The sequence below is a fragment of the Momordica charantia genome (assembly GCF_013281855.1).
Source record: "Momordica charantia cultivar OHB3-1 chromosome 10 unlocalized genomic scaffold, Mcharantia_2.0 BLBB01000010.1, whole genome shotgun sequence".
Classification (NCBI taxonomy): domain Eukaryota; kingdom Viridiplantae; phylum Streptophyta; class Magnoliopsida; order Cucurbitales; family Cucurbitaceae; genus Momordica; species Momordica charantia.
In genome coordinates, this window is record NW_028275158.1 from 5,327,457 (window position 1) to 5,352,424 (window position 24,968).

General features: G+C 33.2%; 2 protein-coding genes and 1 long non-coding RNA gene across 6 annotated transcripts; 2 read left to right on the forward strand and 1 right to left on the reverse strand.

Moving 5' to 3' along the window:
- Positions 1–152: 152 nt before the first annotated feature.
- Positions 153–6,684, reverse strand: LOC111008278 (beta-galactosidase 3). The gene is given in 20 exon segments (XM_022280925.2): positions 153–666; positions 668–789; positions 958–1,294; positions 1,409–1,611; positions 1,698–1,811; positions 1,887–1,997; positions 2,138–2,247; positions 2,315–2,424; positions 2,567–2,745; positions 2,847–3,011; positions 3,106–3,224; positions 3,396–3,483; positions 3,560–3,665; positions 3,807–3,895; positions 4,001–4,144; positions 5,386–5,478; positions 5,570–5,636; positions 5,727–5,839; positions 5,928–6,023; positions 6,114–6,684. Coding segments are annotated over 20 exon segments (2,568 nt in total). The 5' UTR covers positions 6,294–6,684; the 3' UTR covers positions 153–644.
- On the forward strand, positions 2,366–3,926 carry LOC111008281 (uncharacterized). The gene is made up of 5 exons (XR_002601091.2): positions 2,366–2,503; positions 2,631–2,776; positions 2,855–2,905; positions 2,990–3,034; positions 3,336–3,926. It is a non-coding gene; the product is annotated as an uncharacterized LOC111008281 (long non-coding RNA).
- Positions 6,685–14,980: 8,296 nt separating the features above from the next.
- On the forward strand, positions 14,981–24,376 carry D2HGDH (FAD-linked oxidases family protein). Of its 4 annotated transcripts, none has more exons than XM_022280951.2 (15): positions 14,988–15,211; positions 15,330–15,676; positions 17,161–17,262; positions 17,588–17,647; positions 18,032–18,102; positions 18,926–19,044; positions 19,265–19,360; positions 19,457–19,566; positions 19,935–20,015; positions 22,068–22,165; positions 22,791–22,899; positions 23,119–23,224; positions 23,304–23,389; positions 23,477–23,602; positions 23,931–24,376. In XM_022280951.2, exons 1-15 carry the CDS (start codon positions 15,097–15,099, stop codon positions 24,036–24,038), a joined length of 1,734 nt encoding a protein of 577 aa, XP_022136643.1. In that variant the 5' UTR covers positions 14,988–15,096; the 3' UTR covers positions 24,039–24,376. The 4 variants fall into 4 exon arrangements, 3 of the variants coding, with proteins under 3 accessions (XP_022136643.1, XP_022136644.1, XP_087975074.1); XM_022280952.2 differs by having other exon boundaries at positions 14,990–15,211; positions 17,600–17,647; XR_015788425.1 differs by lacking the exon at positions 23,931–24,376 and having other exon boundaries at positions 14,981–15,211; positions 23,119–23,231; positions 23,477–23,604.
- The last annotated feature ends 592 nt before the right edge of the window (positions 24,377–24,968 follow it).

Sequence of the window (24,968 nt, forward strand, 5' to 3'; positions counted from 1 at the left end):
CATCTTTTCCTTTTCAGGGTTTTTTTTTTTTCTAAGAATATTACACCTACAAGGAGAGATAGAGATACAGCTCAGGTGGTGGACAAATCATCCATTCAATGTACAATTTTAAATCAAGTATTTCACCAAAAAAACAAGTCTATCCAATGAAATTTGCATTTCTAAATTAAGTAGTGATATATATTGTTTTGCTCTACATTTGCTCCCTAAGAGAAGCAACTATTTTCTTGTTATGCTATAAAATCAGTCACATCACACCAGGATCCGCTCCCAGAATGAAGACAAATAGATAAAGGTATATGTCACCTCACTTTTAAGCTTTGTGCTTCCTCCTAAAATGGAATGGAAGGTAGCTTGAGATTAAACTTGGGGCCAGGGCCCTAGAATGAACAATCACCCACACAAAAACAAATACTCCTTTTCCTAACAAACACTATTGTATAAAAGCTGCTAAACCATTTGAAACTAATTTCCTTTTGCTGTACAGGTAACCAGGATGAAGACAGAAGACTGCTACTCTTGCTTCATTCCTTTCTTTTACTCTTCCTTTGCTTGCTTACTCTTGCTAGTGCTGTGTGTATGGTCATATCATTTAATCCATGATTGATTAAATAGCTAAATATCCCCTTTTTATTTTTATCAAGTTAACCCCTCCAGTTGGGTTGTTGTAGAAGTTGTGGGAGTACATACGGCTTCAACTGATAATCTCTTCATCATATTTGGACATGGGTCCTGCCCAAAGTTGCTGTTGGATACGGTAACAACGCATCTCTGCTTTCCTATGCATTTCTGCAGAAAAAGAGCAAAGTATAAGTAACTGTATTTATCCAGTGATCTAGATCTTCTTTGATTAATTCAATGTGCCATTTTGAGCTGTTTAGATAGCTTTTGAATAGTTCGAACTTTTCTAGAAGCTATACGAAATAGTCTATAATATCGAAAGGAGTTTGTTAGAACCTTCTCTACAATGGCATGTGAGACTGTGGCATGGCAAGTTCCTTGCTGGTAACTCCCACAAGTTCCCAATGGGGTTCCAAAGCTTGCAAATTTGATGGAGGAAATGAACTGGCCTGGATCACAGCTAAGGTGTACTTTAGGTGTATGAAATCTTGCTGATCTTCCATAGCTTCCAGTGTGCCAGTTCTTGAAAGTCGGATGGAATTCAGAAACATCACCACAGACACTTGTCACAGATCTCTTCACAATAGAGATCCTTGAGGGATTGCCTCCAACTTCCTCAAAAACCACCAACAGATTCTGTTCTGGCTTTAGCCAAGACCGAGGTACATGGTACCTAAAACCAAAATTTGGTCGTTCAATGGAAGCACTTGTTTAGCTTAAATCAGGGTGGTTTGAATCATACTTTTCCATTTTACTTATAAATTTATAAGTTATTATTGAGGATTACCATCTTTGGGTAGGTTGGCCACATCCTAGCTGACACTTAGGAGGCCTAAATGTTGTAGCATAGTTGCAGCGACTGCAATTACCACGAGCATAAGCCATCCAGTATCTTCCAACACTTTGCCCGTTGATCCATATTTGACCTTTTCCCATACCCTCCATGTCCAAGGCCACTGGCTCCTCTCCTTCAGGGGCATCAAAATGAGCCTGCCAAAGTTCGAGAGGTATCAATAGTTTGAACCAAGTTTGCTTTCCCTTATAAGCGCGAATCCTATATTTCCTTATATTGTTACCTTGTGCCAAGTCAATGGCTGAGGTTTTTGGGCAGCCAATGATGCTTGTATCCATTCAACAGGAGAAAATTCATTAGGAGATATGAGATCCATGGCTTCTCCTTTGAGCCCAACCTGTAACGAAGCATCGATGAATTAAGAAATATTTCCTTTGAACCAATGTAAACCTGGGAAGTGAAGTTTAGGTACCTGGTAAGTCCACTTTTGTGTTGATAGGTCCCATTTTCCATGGCGAAGCCCGTAGAGAACAACTGGACCAAGGATTCCTGTGTTCCACGTCTCAAAGTGTCCTCCCACATTCTTCACAAAAATCAACAAAGATTAGCAGAAAAGGTTAAGACTTTTATATCCGATGTTTAGGTTTATGCTATCTGGGCCTTGAGATTGGAATGCTCCTTAATAATTTTAAGAGGGAAACTTGAAGTATATTAGACACTTACTGGCAGACCAACAGCGACACTAAGCAAAGCAATTTTGTTTGTCCCAGCATGCAAATTAACCTTCCCATAATATGTGAACCTCCTGCTCTCTCTCGTCCCGGAGACGGAACCTAATATAGCAGATTATGAGTTTTATTGGTCATAAATGCTAAGCAGGCAATTGGCAGGTGGGAATACCTGAAAGTTGGCCGTTAATAAAGATATGTACGGCATGGCCTGTGGATTGAACAAGCAGGGTGGGCAATTCTTCTCCAGTCAGGAAGGGTTCAGATGAACTAATATCTATGCTGTAAAGAAATTTAGCGGGTCAGTTTATTGAATCACACTTCTATGAAGTTCCCTTACCAAGTTTTTCTTGACTATGAGGTATGAGATTTTACCAAAGATTTCTTACATTACATTTAGAAGGATGAAGAAAAAAAGTGTTACCTAGTTATGTACCACAAGTAGTCGCTAGTGTCTCGAGTGACATTGATCTGCTCCAATAAACCAGGAGAAGTCATCGTCAAGCTGTCGTCTAATGCAGACATATCTTCAAAATAACTCTCCCAGGAAAGTGTAGGAGATTCTGTGGGCAACATTTCCAACTGTGATGTTTGAACTCCAACCTATAGGGATGTGGAGAAACGAAAACAGTCGGTAAGTCGTAAGTTCAACCTCAATTACAGATCCTACTAAGATACACTACTATGGTCTCAAGTGGTTGAACCTTTGCAGTATTGAAAACTGCATTTCTACAGTCGGGAAGGATGCTGATCGACCATGGAGGTAAATTGTAGTGCATGTTGTTGAACAAAACTCTGGCAAATGATTTTGTATCATAGTTTGATAAAAATGCTGCACATCCCCCAGAGTCCGAGGAGTATACATGAGCCTGATGCAGAGAAAATGAGTAAGGTAAATTTTCAACTTTTGACCAAAAATATGCAACAAATATGGACTATGAGAAGATATGCAGGGTTGAAAACCTGTTGATAGTTCCCTAATGAAGTAACAATAGGATCAGCTGAAACCAAAGCTGGCTCACACATTTTAATAGCCCTGTGAAGCTCCTTCAGATGACCATATTTTGGCTGCCTTAATAGCCCTGTAAAGCAATTGAGAAAAATATTTCTTACTCAATATTACAAGTCTGCTGAAAATGCTGCTAAAGCTGATAGCTGATATGCTGAGTTTATTTGTCTTATGTTTCTGACAGAAAGCTTAGTGAAATGATATGTGGTAAATTGGAAATAAGCATATGATGTCGAACTCTCACCATACTCATCAATTGGAGCATCATAGTCATAGCTGGTAGTGATGAAAGGTCCCCCGGCCGTGCGCCCGAAGTTCGTCCCACCGTGGTACTGTTTCATATGAAAACAACAAAGGATTAAATCCAAAATACCCTAAACTTTCAGATTCTGGTTGAAGACAACTAACCATGTAATAGTTAACTAAGGATCCTCCCCTCTGTATGAACCTAGCAACCGCAAATGCCAAGTCTTGAACCGGTCGTTGATGTAACGGACCGCCAAACTCAGAAAACCTTCATGTTTGCAATAATCAAAATTCTTGGGTTATAGAGTGATTTGACTACTCAGTAAGCAGCAATTCAAAATCCCTGTAAATAGATGATATGGTCCAGCAGTAAACTAAAACAGTAGGTTTTTAGAGATTTTTCACATACCATCCAGTCCAAGCTTCTGTCCAAATTGTAGGTTTGTTGGGTTTGTTGGGAGAAAATGTATCACAATAGAACCCATTGCAGGTGTTTATCTATCAGAAAACAAAGCCAAGTGTTATCGAACTATAGTATCGGTACCGTGTTCGATAACTATCGTATTTTTATTTTGCTGTTTTTGCAAAGAGTGGAATGAGTACCACTGGATCAGGGGCATCTTCTTCCTTGCACATAACCCATGGAACTCCAGTTTGCAGACCAACAGCCATGTTTGCTGCCCAAGTCATGTAGTTATGACCAGCTGAACCAAATAACTTGCTTTCTGTACCATACTCATTCTCAATCTGCACCATATAGTGTTCTTTTTCTCATACTCACTTTACTAAATAAATGAAAATTTCAATCCAAAGTGCTGTGTTTATTACACAATCCAAAGCCTAGGGCAACTAAAATTTAACGAACCAAAGTTATTTTCTCTAAAATAAAATAAAAAAATAAACAAAGTTGTAATAATGTAATATGTTGTCAACTTAAGTATGACTCAACTGGTTAAGACATATATTTTCGACCTAAATATCGGGGGTTCAAATTCTTATCTCACATGTAGTTGAACTTAAAAAAATAACAAAAATAAGAATAAGAATGTAATATAACTGCATTCTATACCATATAAGATTAGATTCATATAGGAATTTGAAGTGGAAAAAGTAACTTGGTTTGAAAATTTTTTTATTTTTTTATTCATTAAAATAAATGAAGTTATTTTTCTTTCACAAATAAATCACTCTATAAAACCTTTATAAATCTTCAAGCAAGAAAGATATTTACTTCTTTTCTTTTCTTAGGTTAGAAATTCAAATCTTCACCTTAATATTGTACTAAAAAAGAAAAATTTTACAAGTTATCGAATCACATTTTTACCCACACTTTTAAACAAAAAAATTCAAAATAAAAAATCAAAAGTGCTAGAGAAATTATATTTGTATGGTGGTTATGACAATTTTTATTTATTTATTTAGTTGTCTTCTAAATTAGTTGCTCGTATATCATCGACAATTTGTTTTTTTTTTCCTACACTTATATAACTTTTAAATTTTAAAAAAATTGCAAAATAGTTTTAGAAATTGGACTAAAGTCTAAAGGATCGTATTGAGAAACAATAAGAAAAAAGATGAAGGAAAAGATATAAAATTCAATAGGGGTGTTGGCCACCGAGGCCACAGGTGTGAATATTCTTAGTCATCTATCTTTTTGACTTAAGAAGGGAAATATTTCTTAAACAATAATTTATAAAATAAAAAAGTAATTGAAAAATTAAACTAATAATTTTGTTTAGCAGATTTAAGTAAATTAAATCGATCTGTTTTATTAAAAAAAAATAGAAAAAAACCTCTATTGAATGCTTTTCATTGGAGTTCTACATTTTTATTTTCATTGACCAGTCTAGGAAATTTACAAATTACTTTTAAAAGTTAAAACTACTACTTTTTTTTTTTTAATTTTTTAAAGTTTCACTAGAGTTTCAAATACACCTCCAAAAAATATATATATTTAAAATAAAAAGAATAGAAAAAATAGTACTTACTTGAGCGAGGATGATGGGGCCACCCTGGGACTCGAACAAGTTCTCGCTCTTCATTAGCGCCACTATCTTCTCCGTGAATCCTTGCATGGCGTTCTGTATCCCCATAACCAAACACTCCCCTTAACTTAATTAATATTTATTATAATTAAAGTTAAATAAAGAATGAATTGGAAGACATTAAAACCTTAAAAGCTTCGTTGTCTGTTCTGAAGCTAATCCCCGGAACATACTTCAACCAAACAGGAAATCCTCTGCTCCAAACAAAAAATCCACAACACATTATCAAATCAAACCAAAAATTTCCCCAAAAAAATCTAGAGAGAGAAGAGAGAGAAAATGACCCAAAATTCCACTCTGCACAAACATAAGGCCCAATGCGAAGATGCGCATACAGCCCTGCTTTCTGTATCGTCTTAATGAACCTCACCAAATCGTATCTCCCTTCAAAATTGTACTGAACCCAAATCACAAAAGTAAGTTCATAAAAATCACTGCTAATAAACTAATTAATTACGCAAAAAAAGTTCATTAATTGAAGTTACATTGCCGGGATAAGGCTCGTGGACGTTCCAGAAAACGTAGGTTTCAACGACGTCCAAGCCTCCAAATTTGGCCTTCTGAATCAGATCTTCCCACATCTGAAAAACAAAAAACAGAGCTCAAATATTTATTTGAATTTATAAGTTGAAGAGTTCAAAGAAAAAAGTGGAAGGTAATTGAATACAGACTTGAGGAGTGCTTCTGGGGTAGTGAATGGAGCCGGAGAAGAGGATTCTTCTTTGGCCGTTGATGAGGATGGCCTTTCTGTCGTATGTGACGGTGCAGTGGCTGAACTGGGAAATTGACAGAAGAGCAACAACCATTGCAAAAATTAAGCCGGAAATTGAGTTGTTGGCCGTAATTGCCATTGCTGGCGATTGAGATGCGCGGTGGCGGTGGCGGCGGTGGGAGGCAGAGGAAAACAGAGCAGACAGAGATTAGAAGAGTGTGTTATAGAGAAATGGAAAACAAGTGTCAACCGCCGTGGCTGCGTGGCGCTAAGACACTCGGAAAACACACACTAAATACAACCCCCGCCCTTCTCTCTCTTATAATATCATGTAACTTTGTAATTTGTTTAGTTGGCATTCATAAAAATTAACCTTCCCAAAGATTCCTGAAGGAGAACTCAATTAATAAGTACTCGAGATATTTGATCATACTTGCTTAGAGTTTTCAAGTTTGAATCTTCCAGTAAGTTTAATATAAAAAATCTTTGAAATTTGTTGGATCAAGACTATGAGCCCAGCTCTTAAAAAAGTTAAAAAGAGAAAAATGCTAACGCTCCCAAAACTTAGTCCACTAATTACATTACATATGTTGAGATGAGGAAGAATAATTATGGTATTTGAGTGAGTATTTATTAGGGTATATTTATTCAACGATCTAAAAAAGGTAAGCTGGTTGTAGTGTCGAGTGAGTCAAGAAAGTAAAAGATTCGGTGGGAGTGGCACGTGAGGGGCATACAGAATTATGAATGGTGTGGTGCGGTGTTTATGGTTTGTTGAATGAATTGGGTGAGGCTTCATCGGCGCGAAGGGCGGAGGCAAAAAGGCGGCATTGCAATGGAAACTCATTAATTAAACCCCACACCACCTACCGACTCATTGCTTTCTATACTACATTCCACTCACTTTTTCTTTCCTTCTTTTCTTTCTTTGTTCTCTTTTCCATTAGTGCAAATAACACGTTTTAACATCCACTTTAAACGGAATATAAGTTCAATTGATTAAGATATGTATCTTTGGACAAAAATCTTAGGACAAAAGGTTGTAGATTCTAATTTCTACACGCACATGTTGATGTACTAAATAATATATATATATTGTTTATACAAGAAAATGATCGAGGTCAAACTTGGTCAAGGTCAAACTCGAAACTTACTTGACTAGGAACATCAAGGAAAGACCTGCACAATAAGGCAAAATTTTCGACGTTCAAGTCAGTAAACAACTCGGACTCAATATCAAGTTCGAGGAGAAAAATTTATACCTGGTGTACAAATGAGACCCTCTATTTATAGGTATGAGATTTGACATACCTCACGACCGACGGTTACTCTTTGTCGGACAGTAGGTTGAACTTGTCGGGTTCAGTAGATCGAACCTGAACAGATCAAACCTTTGGAGAAACACTATTCAGGAACATTTAGCTAAGTGTTCCATCTTGGAAAGTTCGAGGTGGACATGTCAAAAATGTTACACCAACGTGGGCGTATCACTGTCCTCCATGTGGCACGACAATTTTCCTCCCCAAACATATATCAACTTTAAACTCCCTAATCTTTCTTATAAGTACAATTCACACACGTCTTCGATATGTTACGTATAGGATCCATGGAAATCACTAACATTTTTTGCTTCCCTTTCTGTCGCGGTTAAGAGGTATGGGTCCTTGGTGGTCCTATAAGGCGTTTATCGCAGTTTGGATATAGGGTGTCAATACCCTACCTACTGATTGTCCTCTGTACGGGGGTGTTCAGGTGCGTTCTACTCTTTTACCAATGCGCTTGAGAGTTTGTCTTATGCACTCGACCATTTACGATTCTTTTCTAGATTCATCCGATGTAGTTTGGATGAACCTTTATGCGTGACACCTCGATTTTACCTGATTACACTAGCTAATGACATTGTTGCTAAAATATTGATGTAGGATGATGATTGAGGATATTAACGGTGTGAATTTAATTATTAGAATCAAAATTAAAAGTCAACAAATATAATTGACTATGTAGTGGCCATAAATAAAAATTTAAGATTTTAATATGACTATTTATTTTTAATGCTTTGTTTGACTTGATGAAAAAGTGGAAGAAAAAAAAAATTCCCATCTTAATCTTAATGTATATGACATCTCAAATGGTATGATATTGACAAAGAAGTCGTTTTATCATTGTTGCCATTCTTTGTTGTTAAAATTTAATTTATTTGTCCAAAATTTGATATTGTTATTAATATATATCAATGCATTGTCATGTATTGTGAACCTATTAATGAAGCACATTTAATAAAGCAGATAGCTAGTGCCTCAGAGAACTGGTCATAAGATGGAAAGTTTGTCCATTTTGAAACATCCATGTAATTGAAATAACTAAAGTTTGAGTTGTTTGACGGTTTAAGTCTATCCGAATCTTATTTTATATAGGGTCATCTTCTCTCTACATTTATCATGTTGCTTCCACACATTGATAAATTTGATTTTTAATTAATTAGATCTTCTTCTCTTTTCTGATTTTTATTTCATTTCATTAAGCTATGCTGAGAGAAACAATGAATGTAAAGCGGGTGAAAAATTTTATTTTCAAAAATATAATTTGATTTAAAGCGATATTGGCTATGATTGAGTAATAGCATGCTTTAAAGTAGTTTGCTCATTTGAATTGTTCTTAAATAGATCATCTGTCACATGAAGAGCATGTAACATACTCTGAGAGATGTTGATCTAATTGTATAAACAGTCATACCAAGTATACAAATGGTATGAATAAGATTGGCTATGTAAATAGTATACCAAAATAATTTACATATTTATTTTCTAACGTTTGTGAAATCTCATAATAATAATAAAATATAGACAATTCTACCTTACTGATCAATCTTTCTTTCCCTTTTTTATTTGACATTATATTTCACGTCAAACTTTATCCAAATAATCGCTAACATTTAAGATTTAAAGCTTTTTAAATCACTAATAATCAATTAGCTTACCTAAAATATATAAAGTAGGAATGTGGAACGAAATTTTTTCATGGATTAAATATGAGTATGGATATAGAAGAAATATTTTCGAAACAATATTGATCTTGATTTTTTTAAATAATTATAGAGGTGGCCACCTCTATAATTATTTGCTTCCTCTCTTTATCCAAGTACAATATAATATTTATCTCTTTAAAATCCTCTCATTATTTGTCTCTTTTATTAACCTTTAATTCTCTCTCCCCCACCTATCTGAATTCTTCTCTTTCTAATTTGTTGTCCTTCCTCTATTTTTCTTAATTTAATAACTAAAGCATGCCATTAACAATTAATTGTTTTTTAATAAATAGCACATTTAAATTTAAAAAATCATCTACAACTATATAACGGACTCTCTCTCTTCTATGTTCTTTCTCTACAAAAATTTGTGCATTCCCTCTAAGTGTTCTTTTCTAGTTTGAAACACATGCGGATCAATGTCTCTTGTACATATTTCAAAGTTACTTTCATCATTGAAAAAGTATATATCTTATTTTATAATCAATTTGGTTACTATTTTTGTTCTAAAAATTTATGTATAGTTAGAATTATTTAATTAGTACTTATAAAAAAAATTTATTATTTAGTATAAATTTTCAAATTAATTTAATATATAATTGAATAAATTAGAAATATCTGGGTTTTTATAAAAGATAAAAACATACATTTATTCAAAATGGTAACTATTTTTTTTCCTATTAAAGGTTTCCCAACTTTTTCACAGTTTTTCACATGGTATCCGCCATCTCAGCATTATAATGCTTCACTATCAGGCGTTGGGACTTGGAGTAAAACTTTTTGGTCCCTCCTTCAATTTTATAAAAGTTTTAACTTGGTGGACGCGAACCTATTCCATTTCCAACGATAAATGTCATATTTAGTTCGTTTAAAAAAAAAAAGTGATATTTATTTATTTTCTTAAAATTCGAAGTTTAAATTTTATACCATGTTTGTTGTATTAAAAAAAATTGCACTTTTAGAAGATTTGTAAAAGTAAAAAATTAATTAAATTGAAAAATCTTGATCTTTTATTAACGAATGTTATATTTTGGTGATGTTTTTTTTTCCTTGGTAAATTAAAAAGTAGATGGAAATACTGACATGCAAATATATACATTAGCATAATGAAAAGTATTTTTTTATACACATAAATGAAGAGATAATTCAATTTCAAAATTAAGGTATTACATATTTTAGGGGTGTTTTTAAGGTCTTGACATCCATTTGAATATATTTTAACTTTTTTTCTAATATATCATGTGGGGATGTGAATCGAACTCATAACCTCTTGATACTCATTTTGATGAATGTTGATGCATAAATTTGGCCTCCTGGGATTCCGCGAATAGCACTAAAGACCTGTGTGGCTCTCGCCAACAGGCTCAGATGCTTTAAGTCAGAATCGGAGTAAGTTGAGCATAAAGTGTAGAATGTTGTGAGCCTCCTTTAGGTTTTGACTTACTTCCCTATTTATAGGAGTTGAATCCTGATCGCTAAGGATTGTGGAATTCGAATCTTGATACATCTAGGAAATCTCAATATATCTTGAATATAGGATATCAGAATCATAAGGCCATCAAGTCCATTTGAATTCCTTAAATAAAGGGAATCTGAATAGTAGAAAATCATCAATAACAATAGCCCCCACTCTCAAAGTTGAAGATTGTCAAGAGTATTTTGTCGCTGTTGGTCTTCATCGTATTTTCAACCAAAGGGAAATATTATGATGAAAGTTTGATTAAAAGAGGAAAGGCCATACATAGTCTCACAAGTAATTATTAACAGCAAATGCATACTTCAATTAATTGCTAATTGGAATTAAAATTCGCAAAGTCAAATGGGGCGTGGATTGTTCCACCATTCACCAAATTGAGTTTTTTTTTTTCAAAATTAATGTGCGCACCATTATTCACGAACTTACATTTAAGAAGGATTTAGGAAAAAAGAAAAGAAAAGAAAAAACCTAATTGGCATGAAAATTGAAAATTTTTGCATTGAGTGATCATGAGATGTAAGATTCTTGTGTAGAAGACCACGTTATTCTCATATTAGATTACCTAAAAATCATACATATCACCCAATTACCATAATCAAATTATATTATAACTAATTAGGAGAAAAAAACGACGTTAATTTATTCAACTACGATGTTGATATGGTTGTCGTTGACGCAAGGATTTTGGGTTCAAATTTCGATGTCCAAAACTTTGAATGATCATATACACATAAAATTATATCTATACATCGATGTGGTGTTAAACCCAACGACACTCTGATGTCAAAATCAGACACAAAATTTAATTAAGTAAAATAAAGAGTAATTCTGTGAAACTTTTTTTTTCCTTTTGTTGTAAAGGTGAGAGCATATTGATGAGTTGAGTTATTTGATATTGTAATAATGAACTACAATTTCTACCAATGACAACACATTTTGCTCTCATTACTAATAGCATGGTAGACTTTATTCTTAGTACAAAATATTATTTGAATTAATGATTCACTCCACATTTGAAGTAACTTTACTTTTATATCAGTCAAGAAAAAAAAACTTTACTTTTATAAATATTTTTATATATAAAAATTGGATCAACGTTGGATGTATTTGAAATTTGAAAATAAATTAAATAATATCAATCCTATTCTTTTCTTTGACTCTTAAATTTCTTAAGATCCTGGTGGATAAGCCCTCTGGTTCTAAAAAAATTAAGCCACTGAAACAATGTTTGAAATCTCTTGCAGACCAATAAAAAGTAGTAATTACAAAGTAGCGAAGAGTTCCATTGTCACTCTGTCTATTAAAAAATAATTTAGCATATAATTATCTTCTAAATTTTGATAATGAAAATGTTACTCTTGATTTAAAAATAATTAATATTAATATTGTGTATATAGTAATGACATTTTGTTGATAAACAATGATCTTGAAACCTCAAAATTTAATCGAGATCAAATTCAAACCTCAAGACGTGTAATTCGTAAAAAAGGGGTCAAAATACCCCCAACCCCTTCATGATGAATGATCAAAAGTTAGAGCCCTTATTATTCCTTGTTTGGCGGGTTGCAATGGAATAAATGATGGCATGCCGGAGCCGTTGATTTCATCATTTTGCCCAAATGTCGTTTACCGTTTGATGAAAAAGAGGTAAACCGTAAACGACCATATGTCATTATTGAGACTTGAGAGACCATTCAATAAGAGAAATCATATATATGCATTACTCTGTGTGGATAAGAATAATGATTTGCACTCACACATTCACAATGATAATATTAGTGTATTGTATTTCTGTTATGTGTTTATAATTTGCACATTTACTTTACTTTGGTATTCATTTTAATGTTCAAGCTGTTTGAGCCAAAATTTGGCCAAAATACTCAAATTCAGACGGTAGGAAATTTGATTCCCACAAAATTGAAGATTAGTACTTCAATACTTAAATCAGTTTTAAGTCGTTTTCAAATTCATCAAATTCGGACGTACCTCGCTTTATTGTTAGCTTTGGGATTTATGAAGATGAGACAGTTGGTTGCAATCGGTTGGAGATCACGGAAGTAACTATATCACGGGATCCTCCATGTAGAATCACTAAGTTAGTGGTGCAATTGGAACCATCTAAGGCATTGAGAGTGTTCGGCCAACTAGACTTTAATTCGGTCAGATACATTATTGTGCTTCTTTTAATGATGACACGTGCCAAGTTAGGAATTCATCCTTCATCAAAAGTTAATTCCAATTTTATATAAAAAGTTTTATGTTTTAAGTGAGGTACATTGCATTTGATGTGAAAAAAAGAAGAAGAGATTTTTAATATACGCTAGTCAAATTAAATTGTGAGGTATCAATCCATCAGCATGGGGAGAAATTGATCATATAATTATAATAGTTTATTTGTTAAAAAAATACTTTTAGTTCAGGTACTTCGCTGAGGTAACAATTTAATCTCTAAACTTTAGTTTGTGACGATTTAGTTCATGTACTGTCTAAATTTTAGTTTGTAACGATTTAATCTCTGTACAGTCAAATTGGTAACAATTTAGTCCTTGAACTTTAATATATAACGATTTAGTCCTTGTAATTTAAAGTTGGTAACGATTTAGTCTTTATCGTGAAATTTTTTTTGTTAAGTTTCTTGTATGTATAGATTGATAAACTAAAGAGTGACCAAATATGTTTATGAATTAGAAAGATTAAATTATTATATAATAAAATTTGAAACTTAATTTAATAAAATTTTTTACGACAAGGACTAAATTGTTACAAATTTTAAACTACATAGACTAAATCGTTACAAGTTAAAGTTCAAGAACTAAATTGTTACTTTAGGAAAAGTATAAGGACTAAATCATTACAAGTTAAAGTTCAGAAACTAAATTGTTACTTTAGTGAAAATATGGGGATGAAACGTATGTTTTAACCCAATTTATTTTAGAAAGAAAAAAATAATTATCCTAGAATGCAAAGATTTCTCAACTCCACTTATTCAAAATGGGAAATGTGTCAAATACAAGATTAGAAGTTAATGTGGTTTGTAGATATGAAGAGTACATCTCGATCCCACCTAGTTTCATTGCCATCCTTATTGACTATTACCATTAGTTTAGTTTAATTATTTATTTTTAAGAAAAATAATTAAAAATCAAACTTAGTCGATTTTTTTAGAAAGTCAACTCCTAAAATAGCTAAAATCATATTAATCTATAGGTTAGGGACACTCCCTAAAAAAATTATAGTTTGATCTTCATCTAATAATTATTTAACTAAGAAAACTCTGGTCTCGATAACTATTTATATATTTCTATTTTTATTTTTTGTTTCTTAATTTTTATTTTTCTGATAAAAAGCTAGAGAGTTATATATGTTAGAAAAAGAAAATTTTATGTAAAATAGATATAGCAAAGGGGCGGAGTCGAGTATGTTTCTGACTCACTATCCTTTGGTCAAAGATAGATTTCTTAACCAATTAAACTATGTTTTGTGTAACACTTTAAGTTAACTAGTTAAGAACGAAAGACTTATTATAGAAATAAAAGAAAAATTATAAAACAAAAAGAAAATTATAATTAGAGAACAATTTAAAAAGAAGTTTAGATAGAAAAAGGTTAAAAGATTTAATTTTAGAGAAAAAATAAATTAATAAGAGAAGAAAATTTAGAGAATAAATTTCTTATAAATAAAAGTTCATAAGAGAAAAATTCGAGAAATTATTAAATTTTGAGAGAGAAAAAGAAAAATTAAGAAAAATGGAAATAAAAGGTACCTAAAGTTATAACTCATATTTCTTTGATTAAGAAATTGGATGTTGGATTGGAATGTCTACCTTTATAGGATTGAACTAAAAAATTATAAAGATATAGAATTTGAGAGGGTGACAACCTTTTTTGATGGAAAAAAAAATAAGAGAGAGAAATTTTTTTATTTATATATATATATATATATATTTACAAGAGATTAGAATAGAGTATCAAACTCACAATCTCATGATTAGAGATAAGTATAATTATCATTATTTTGATCTAACTTATTAGATATTAATAGATAAAAGAGAAAAATAATAACAGTTAAAAAGGACTTTTTAAGAATAATTATTTTTAGAAAATAGAAAACGAAAAATTGTTCAAGATTTTTCAAAAACGAAAAATAGAAAACGAGTCTGAGATATTATAAACGGTCCTTAATTCTTTTATTTTATTTTATTGTTATTGTAGACGTTTCAAGTTTCAACTATTCACGTTAGCAATTCTTACGCGGCATATCTTCGTAATTCTTCTTATTATTATTTTTAAATTTTAATTTATGAAACGGAATGAAGTGCTCTCCTAGCGTACGTAACTATTTACGATTAGTAAGATATTTATCTTAAATTTGTATGAAAATGAATTCCTAATCCTAGCGCATCAGATTTCGAAGTTAAAACGAGTTAGAACGAAGCTTTAGATGATGACGACGATGATGAAGAACAAAGCTACGAATTATTTCTTCAGATACTCTCGATTTTTCCACTCGGATCAACGTTTCAATCTTAATTACAAGAATTCGCTTCTCCTTTCAGGTTCAGCTCCACGTCTATCTGATTTCATTTGCTGTATGCTTCTTCATGCCGATCCATCTGATTGATATACATTACTAGTTTGTTTAATTACCTGGTCTCATTTTCCCGGAATTTGTAGGAATTCCCTCGTGCTCCAAAACGCCTGGCATTAGGGACTGGACGCCAAATTCACCATTTCTTGGTTCAATTCGAGGTTGCAGAAATGCTCTTAACGCTTCTGCGCTCGATCATTTTAGAGTGGGAGGCGGATTTCAGTTCAGACGCTTTACTTCATTATCGTCGGAGGTTCAGAGAAATCCTTCATTTTCGAGGTTAAATTCTGATGATATCGACTTTTTCCGGAGTATTTTGGGGGAGAAAAATGTAGTTCAGGATGAGGACAGGCTTTTGGATGCAAATACAGATTGGATGCGGAAGTATAGAGGGTCGAGTAAGCTTTTACTACAACCTAGGAGCACTGAGGAGGTTTAATTCTTCTTCGTTGAGTTGAGGCTATTATTTTTTTGTTCTTTATGGTCAATGCTCATTGTTGAACTCAAAGTTCTAAAGCTAATAACTAATGCCTATAGTTTATAGAATGTTGAAATATAGTGAAAAGTGATGTCATGGTCTAGTTGGTCTTCTAGAAGAGCATAGATTTTATGTTGCCATGTCCTGACTGTTAAGGAAGCTCAATAATAGCTGTTTAAGTTTTCTGTTGAGCTGTACAGTTCTGTAGACAGTTATGCAAAGTTTGGTTATTCTTTTAGTTCAGCAACTTCTTTAAATAGTCCTGAAACACGATCACATTCTTTACTCTACAACATTCACTTTTTGGTGTGATCAGTACCGTTCTTTTCTATCCTGAAGCTACATTCAATGACTCTTTTTCCACATCCTCAACTGATATATGTCTGCCACGAGCTTCCAAAGATATCCAACCATCTCCAGAAAAATCTTGCCCTCGTTATTCTGTACGGGCTCTTACTCAGTTTCACCTCTTTAAATACGAATCTTATGGTTACCAGAGAAAAAAGGGTATTCAAATCCAAGAAATGATGCTTGTAACATACCTAGTGAATGGTAAGAAGGCCGTGCAGGATGAGTTTCTGGCATTGATAAATAACCAGAAATGGAGCTTGGTTCCGAAACTCCTCAAGACAAATAATTAGGTGTCACTTGTAAGTGGGTTTTCAAAATAAAAAGGCACTTTGACGAAACTTTCTCATGGTTCTAAGCCCTGAGTAATTGCCAAAGGTTATCACTAACATGCTAATTTGGTTTATACTAAAACCTTCAGCCTAATCGTGATACCCATAACAATCTGTCTTTATTGGCACTTGCTCTTGCTCATAACTTGAATCTTAGACAAGTAGACATATGGGCTTTCCTTTTCGGTTATCTGCAAGAATAAGTGCTTATGGAACAACCACCAGGTTTTCAAGTAAATGATGGTAATAATTCACTGGTTTGTAAACTGCAGAAAGCAATATATGGCCTAAAACAGACGCTCAAACCTGGTCTTATCCTTCACTAGTTCAAAGACAAATCAAAACCCTTTACTCTTTTTACTGGTCGTACTTGTATGTATATTATAGTTTACATATGTGATATCATCATTAAAAGAGGCTCAAATGGAAACATCTATGCTCTGAAGTATCTGAGACGTCTGAGTTATTTTCTTGGTTCAAGGTTTCCAGATTGCTATTTCTTTCTTTCTTTATTTGAATACCTTTTGAGCTCAAAAAACCCAACAAAAAGGCAACCTAATTTCTATTGCTCAATCTATTATCAGCTCCAATCCCTTTTACTCTAAAAACATGTTTCATTTATCTAAGGACCAACCCACTGTTCTTATTTCTATACATTTTGTGTATTTTTCCAAATTTTTTCCCTATTTAGGTGCCTTTTGAAATTTGGATATCTTTAGTTAACTAAGGATTGATATGTTGTTTTACATCTTATCTCAGGTCTCTCAGATTCTTAAATACTGTAACTCCAGATACTTGCCTGTTGTACCCCAAGGTGGAAATACTGGTCTTGTTGGCGGAAGTGTTCCAGTTTTTGATGAAGTAATGTAGTTGTTAGTTTTTTATTTGGTTCCTGTACTTCAACTGATTAGTGAAGCACATATTTCCTTTCACATGTTTATAATCAAGATAATTATTTTGATTCTAAAGTTATGGATATCCTATCAATAAACGTCTGCTTTTTAAGGTGTAGCCAGTCTAACAACATTTTCATATCAAGATTGCTTGTTAATTTAGACAAATGTTGTGGACTCTATGGACAATTTATGAATTCACGTTAAAGTAATATCATTAAGTGCAGAAAATCCAATGGAGATAGCTCGTCTCTGAATAGCTTTCTTTTTGAAATTTTAACAAAAAAGAATAGCTTTCTTTGCAGGTAATTATCAACCTTGGATTGTTGAATGACATCATATCATTTGACAAGGTGAACAATCCTTTTCATTTGTTCACTAGTTCCCCTCTCTGTCCTCTCTCCCTTATTATTTTAAGTTTTAACGACAAGTTGGAAGTACTACTTTTAACCATTTTAGGCAAGATTTTGTTTCATAACTTATCTGAAGTTTAAGTTAAAAGCCAAAGGACAAAGTTCGATCTTCATATACCAGTACTTCGAGACATAGCATAATCCATCACCACTTGAAAGTTTCTTGGAGAAACTGACAAAAGCTCCTGTTTCCTGCTTTGCAATCATTATCATGTCATTTTTTTTTTAATGAAATTCTCATTTAGTTAATAATTATTACTATTCCTTTTCAATGCAATTATGTGATCCGTACTTATTGGGTAGCTATTCTGTTGCGTTCTTCAGGTTAGTGGCATACTTGTTTGTGAAGCCGGTGGCATCTTAGAAAACTTGTCTTCCTTCCTGGACAACCTAGGGTAATTTTCAGCAGACTAGGCTTCCTTTGCTAACATACACTTTGGGAATCCTTTTCTAGTTCCACATTCCACAACATAAATATGGCTTGACTGTCTCATTATTCTCAGTAACAATTGTTTAGTATGTTTTATCACATTAATAATTACTGGGAATTATCTGCTGATTTTGATGCATGTATGTTAACTTGTGCTTTTGCTGAGCCTGTTTTGTGGTATGGTGCAATAGTTTTCTTTAATAGTTTAATTGTTCATAACTTATTCAGGATATAACCCTATACGCATGACATAATTTAATGTGTTAGATAAGTTATCTGCTTCACTTTTCTTCTCTAAGGCTCTAGAACTAGAAGTCTTTATAGAAAAATAAGTCATAATAGAATTGGGAAGCAATTTAAAAGGGAGGCTCGCACAACCCAAAAGTTCAGGACTAGTAATTTAACCTTTCTTTTTCTAATGAAAATCATCCTTGATTTTAAATGTCAATAATTTGTATATAAATATATTTGACACTATTATAAAAGAAATTATATAATTGATGAATCAAATAAAAAAATTATATTAATGACACTGAAATTACTAATTGAAAAGTTTGGGTAATAGTGTGTAGAAATGGTTATGTTAAATAACGATACCGATAGTGATATACATTGATGTAACGGGGCAATCAGTACAACATGAGGTCAAATTTACCAGTTATTTCATTTTCCCGGGCTTTTCCCAGCCTTCCTGAAGTGGTTTGTTTGTTTTTTTTTGTTTTTTTGTTTTTTTTTTGGTAGAGAATAAGCATTACATTCTTTTCATGATATTTTACGTCTCCATTCAGATTTATCATGCCACTGGACTTGGGTGCTAAAGGAAGCTGCCAGATTGGTGGAAATGTTTCCACTAATGCAGGTGGTTTGCGCCTTGTTCGTTATGGATCTCTTCATGGAAGTGTACTTGGTAAGGACTTCACGTGTCCATTTCGTTCTGATTCATGAATTACATACATAATTTTGTCTCTCTTGTTGTAATTGGTACGAGTTAATCACATAGAAAAGCAGCATTTGATGCTGTTATCCACTCTTTTTGAAGAAGAGAATCATAAACGAGCTAAATTACATACATATTTTTGTATCTCTGGAAGTGTAAGTCTTCATCAAGTTTTTGTCTATTCTTTCAGGCCTTGAAGTTGTTTTAGCAGATGGTAGTGTGCTTGACATGCTGGGAACTTTACGTAAAGATAATACTGGATATGATTTAAAACATTTGTTTATAGGTGTGTGCTTAATATGTTATCCATTTCACATTTAATCTATAGATCGACTATCTCCATAAGACGTTGTATCAGCACTGATAATGTTTTATGTTTTAGGTAGTGAAGGTACCTTGGGAATTATAACTAAGATTTCAATTCTTACCCCACCTAAACTACCCGCTACTAACGTAGCATTTCTTGGTTGTAAAGATTACTCGAGCTGCCAGGTACCCAACTCTGGTTTTTCTGTTCACCATAACTCCTTTTTTCAAATCATTTTAGCTGATTCATATCCACTCTCGAATTATAAAGTAGGGACCAATGGCAGCACAAATTTTAAAATATTCAATATGCATGGTTATATAAAAATTATTTTGAATTGGAAATCTCCATTCTGCATGATTACACAAAAGGAATAGCTAAAAAGGCTTCAAACAAATATCTGCCAATTATTAAGTCTAGTTTTTTATTATAAACTTCTCGCTTAGGCTTTTGTGCATCCTTTTTGCTTCTCTGAGAAAAACCCGTTTTACTTCTTGCTTTGCGAAAGTATGTATTTTTTCTTCTGACATTTATGTATTTATCTATTAACTAGAAACTTCTAGTGGATGCAAAGAGGAAACTTGGGGAGATTCTTTCAGCGTTTGAATTTCTGGATAACATGTCGATGGATTTGGTGAGATCTTAATCACTATTTTCTTCTTCAATCATGGATAACTTAATTGTCAGAGAGATCTTAGTCGCGGATAGTTTTCTTATTTGGATACGGTGGTACTATTGGAAACCTAAGGGCCTGTATGATACATAATCCAATGAATAATTTATTTTGAATTTTTAGAAACAATAAAAAATTGAATACATGTTATTTAGATTGATCTTGAGACAGCTTTGAACAAAATAGATTGGGAATTCTTGGATCCTATTTTACTTGCTATAGGCTTTGGTACTTGGTACCTAGGGGAGAAATTGGATTTGGCCTATCCTCTCTAATGCAAATCAGTTTATTATAATAAATTAAAATCCTAGGGGCGAAATCCAAGCTACTAGGAGTATTTGCCTAACGGGTCCTCTCTCATAAATAGTTTTGTGAATTGTCTAAGTTGACTTCTCTCTCGATGTCCTCTTTGGGCTTGTTGAAATACTTTCCTGTGGGAAATAACTTCCTTTCCCTGTCATCAATCACTTGCAAATGACACTATTCTTTTCTCAAGGAAAATCTTGACAATCTCTTTAATGTTGTCCAGATATTTGAAGAGGCATCTAGGCTAAATATTAGTTATGGCAAATTGAAGGTTGTTTGCATCAATTGTGAGGCCTCCCGCGCTGAACAAATTGCTCTAGGCTTTGGGTGCGAATTAGGCAATTGGCCTATTGCTTATTTGGGGCTCCCCTTAATGATTATCCTTGGTCTTTTTCTCCTTTTGGGCTCTCGTTATTGAAAGAATTGACAACAACCTCCAAGAGTGGAAGAATAGCTTCATTTCTAAAGGATGCTGAATCACCCTTCTCCAAGCTTCTCTCTAATTTCGTAATTTTCTAATTACTATATTATATCTTTTTACTATGCCTGAAAAGCTTGCTAACTTGATTGAAGAGCTCTTCAGTGACTTTCTTCGAGGAGCCACAAAGAGTGGGACAAGGAGGGCTATATGGAGTAAATTTGTTGTGGAAAAAAATGGCATCAGAAATTCTAGAGTTCATTCGTACAGTATTTCTCCCTTCATAGAGCTATGGAAAACACTAAAAATTAGAGTCCATTATGGATCGGAGAAAACTGATTACGACCAAATAGCAGCCATTATTTGCAAGTTGCCACACATTTCTAATTAAAAAATACCACTCATCAATTAAGAAAATTACCCTTACCAACATCTAATTTTCTCAACCTAAAAAAAAAATAAAAAATAAAAAACCTAAAGTTAAACAATAAATTCCATGGAACGAATCAATTTTAACATCCCAAGAATTAATATTCCCTAAGAACACATCTTACATCAGTTCGTTCCCCTCACCCGCGCAATAGAAAATAACTCGTCCATATGTTACACAGATTTTAATCATGATATGGCGTATAATACTCTTAAGAGATTCAAAAAATTGAATATAGGATGTGGAAGCTCCTCCGAGTAAGCATTATCTCCAATCTTCTTTAATACTTTGCATGGTCCAACACACTAAATATAGAATATTCAAGTGATGTGGAAGCTCCACTGTGTAAGCATTATCTACAATTTTCTTTAATACTTTCCATGGTTCAACACACTTATTTTTCAGCTTATTATATGTTCCAGTTGGAAAGCGAGATATATGTAAATGAGCAATCACTAACTATCCCATGCATATACAGGCAGAAAGAGTGTCGACTGTCGAAGGATGTAAAAATAGTGTTTAGCCAATAGGTCAATAAAACATAATCCAAAAACTTGTACCAAAAAGAAAAACTTCACATTGTGTTCACGTTCACAGTTATAAATAACTTTGTCCTGACAGCTGGTGGATACAAATATAAAGCGGTTTACATTTTGGATAATGTTTGAAATATAAATTTATTTGACAGGAATGTTTGTATTAAAAGTGAAAAAATAATTTTGAATTAATTATCATATTTTCACTTAGCTGTATTGATTTTCTCAGGGAAGTATTTGGGGGCTTTGCTTGTAATCTCTGAAAGAGATCTTTTCTACTTTTGTACTTCCAATGCCACACTCACTTCACTTTATGTGCACAGGTTCTCAATCATTTAGAAGGTATTCGGAATCCATTGCCTCCAATGCACAACTTTTATGTTCTAATCGAGACGACTGGCAATGATGAATCATATGACAAGTAACTCTTTTACCAGCTTATAGTCATTTATCTGCTTAAGACTGACAGTTCTTTTATTGGTGTAATAAATGATCTCCTTGGCGATTCATCATTTCTTGAATGTATTTGGACCACATGTAAGTTGAAAAAAGGGGAAAAGGCACAAAAGAAAGAGTATTGAGTTGTCAAGATCTATGAAGGTCAACAAAGTTATGAGATCTTCATGTATACATCCACCAAGACTAAAATGACAATACAAAAGCTCTTCATAGAGGGTTGCTTATACAACTCTGTTTGCTCGTGCTCTTAAATTCTATTTAAGGTGTTTGAACTGTAAAACATGCTGTAGAAAGTTGAGGGCTTACTGAATTTAATGTTTGCCATTTTCTAAAAACCATAAATAGTAAATAGTAAGTAAAACTAATAAATTCATTCCGTCAATTTTGTGCTGAAATAAAAAACTCAAATAGAAATGCATTGTCGAAAAGAATTGACTGCATTTTCTTTTCATTGACATAATGTCAAATTGTATAAAACATTTGTCTTGCACATTTCAGAGTCATGCTTAAAATTTTAAACTGTTGCTGCTGTGGCATGTTTTTGCAATCTTACTTTCTGCTTAGTGCTATCATATTTGGATTACCAGGGAAAAGCTTGAAGCATTTCTACTTAGTTCGATGGAAGGCGGCTTGATCTCTGACGGTGTCCTTGCACAAGACATCAATCAAATATCCTCTTTTTGGCAGATCCGTGAGGTATTTATACCTGGCAATACAGCGATCTTCAATCTGCTGCAATTAATGGAGTGAATGCCATATGGGACTTTGAATATTTTCGCACAACTTAATTCTCATTAATATTTCATTCTCTTCAAGAAAATGAGGCATTAGGTATTATTTTGAAACGTAAGGGATCATGTTCTACTTTCAAGTTATCGTATATTTATCTTCCCTAGTTTGATTGTCCAACTGTAGGGCATTCCAGAGGCATTGATGAAAGCAGGAGCTGTTTACAAGTATGATTTGTCATTACCTGTTGAGAAGATGTACGATCTTGTTGAAGTGATGCGAACAAGACTTGGTAAGAGGTATTCTCACAGGAACTTGTGGTTTTTGCACTACAAGATTTATAAACACTTTAATATCTGCTTTTTCTTTAGGTGATTCCGTTAAAGTAGTTGGTTACGGCCACCTTGGAGATGGTAACTTGCATCTGAATATTTCAACTCCACAATATGATGATGCGGTAATGCCATCCGTCTATCCTGTACAGCTGAGATCTTTAGGTATTTGGCATCAGTTTTGTTTTTCATGTGTGATGATGACTTTTCAGGTTTTAGCACAGATTGAACCCTTTGTCTATGAATGGACTTCTAACCATCGTGGAAGCATCAGTGCAGAGCATGGCTTGGGACTGATGAAAGCCAACAAGATTTTTTATAGCAAGTCACCTGAAACTGTTAGTGTTTTAAAAACCTGAGAAGTTTTCCGATTTTATTTAAGGTTAAATTACAAGTTTAGTCCCTAATCTTTAAGAGTTGTATCTAATAGGTCCCTAAATTTTTTCAAATTTGTGTCTATTAAGTCTCAAACTTATTAGATATTTTTCAAAACTCATGGATCTATTAGACACAAAATTCACGCTTTAGATATTTTTTAATGTTTAGAGACCTATTATTATACAAGACCGAAAAAGAGTTTAGGGACTAGGGATTACAAAAAATGGTTCTTTTGACTTATGTAGGTTTCTTTATAACATTTTTTTTAACTCAAAACAACCTACATAGGTACAAATCATGGCTTCTATCAAGAAATTGCTGGACCCTCGTGGCATACTCAACCCCTATAAAGTTCTGCCGCACTCCCTTGATTCCTCACCCGAAGCAGGTTCTTGAATAAATGTCTCAAGTGTTTGAGTTTTAGCAGAGCATTTGACAGTTGCTTGTGAAATAAAGAATCCAGAACAAAGGGGTTTGCATAATGACGCCTTGGCAAATCCAAAATGCACAGATGACAATTCCTTAACTGAAGGGATGTTGTAAGTAGCTAATCATAAAAATAAGAAATCAGTTCTGTGATTTATAGCTTCCATGGATGTATCAGACATTAACTGGTTAGATTGTAGTGAAAAGCATCAATAATGTTTGAGAAATCCCAACTTTCATGCGACTTTGGTATATGTGAAAATAGCATGAAAATGTATAGTTAAAGTAGTTCAGTGCTTGTTTGATCATGTTTTTGTTTCTAGAATCATATTCATTTACGAATATTTTTCTTTTTTTTGCTTTTACAATCTAAAATTTCAAAAATATTTATTTATGAAATTGCTTGAAAACTAAAAGAAATGCAGCTTCCCAAAACTTGTTTGTTTTTTGCTTTTAAAATTTGACTAATATTTTGAAAGTTAAAGAATTAAAGAACTGTTTTTATAAGAACCTCACACTTGAAATCTGATTTACTTTCTAAAATGTTTGAAAATTTTATCCTATTGGAATGATGTTGACCAAATCCTCTTTCTGGAACCATGTAGGATTTTATTCTGCTTTTTCCATTACAAATAGTATGGTGTGCACCAATTCTAAGTTGTGTGTATAGCTTTGGATAGACGCATGTTTGCATGCGTGTAAATTGGCTTTTGGTTTCATTTTGTTTCTTTCTACGACAATTAAATGTCAATCTAGGATTGGAAGCTGAGCCATCTACTAGCACACTCTAGTATGTTCTAAAAAGGTAACCGTATTTGACCACATTTTAGTTCATTTTGATATCTATACTTTCAAAATGTATATTTTAATCCATGTATTTTAACCTCTAATTTTCAAAAT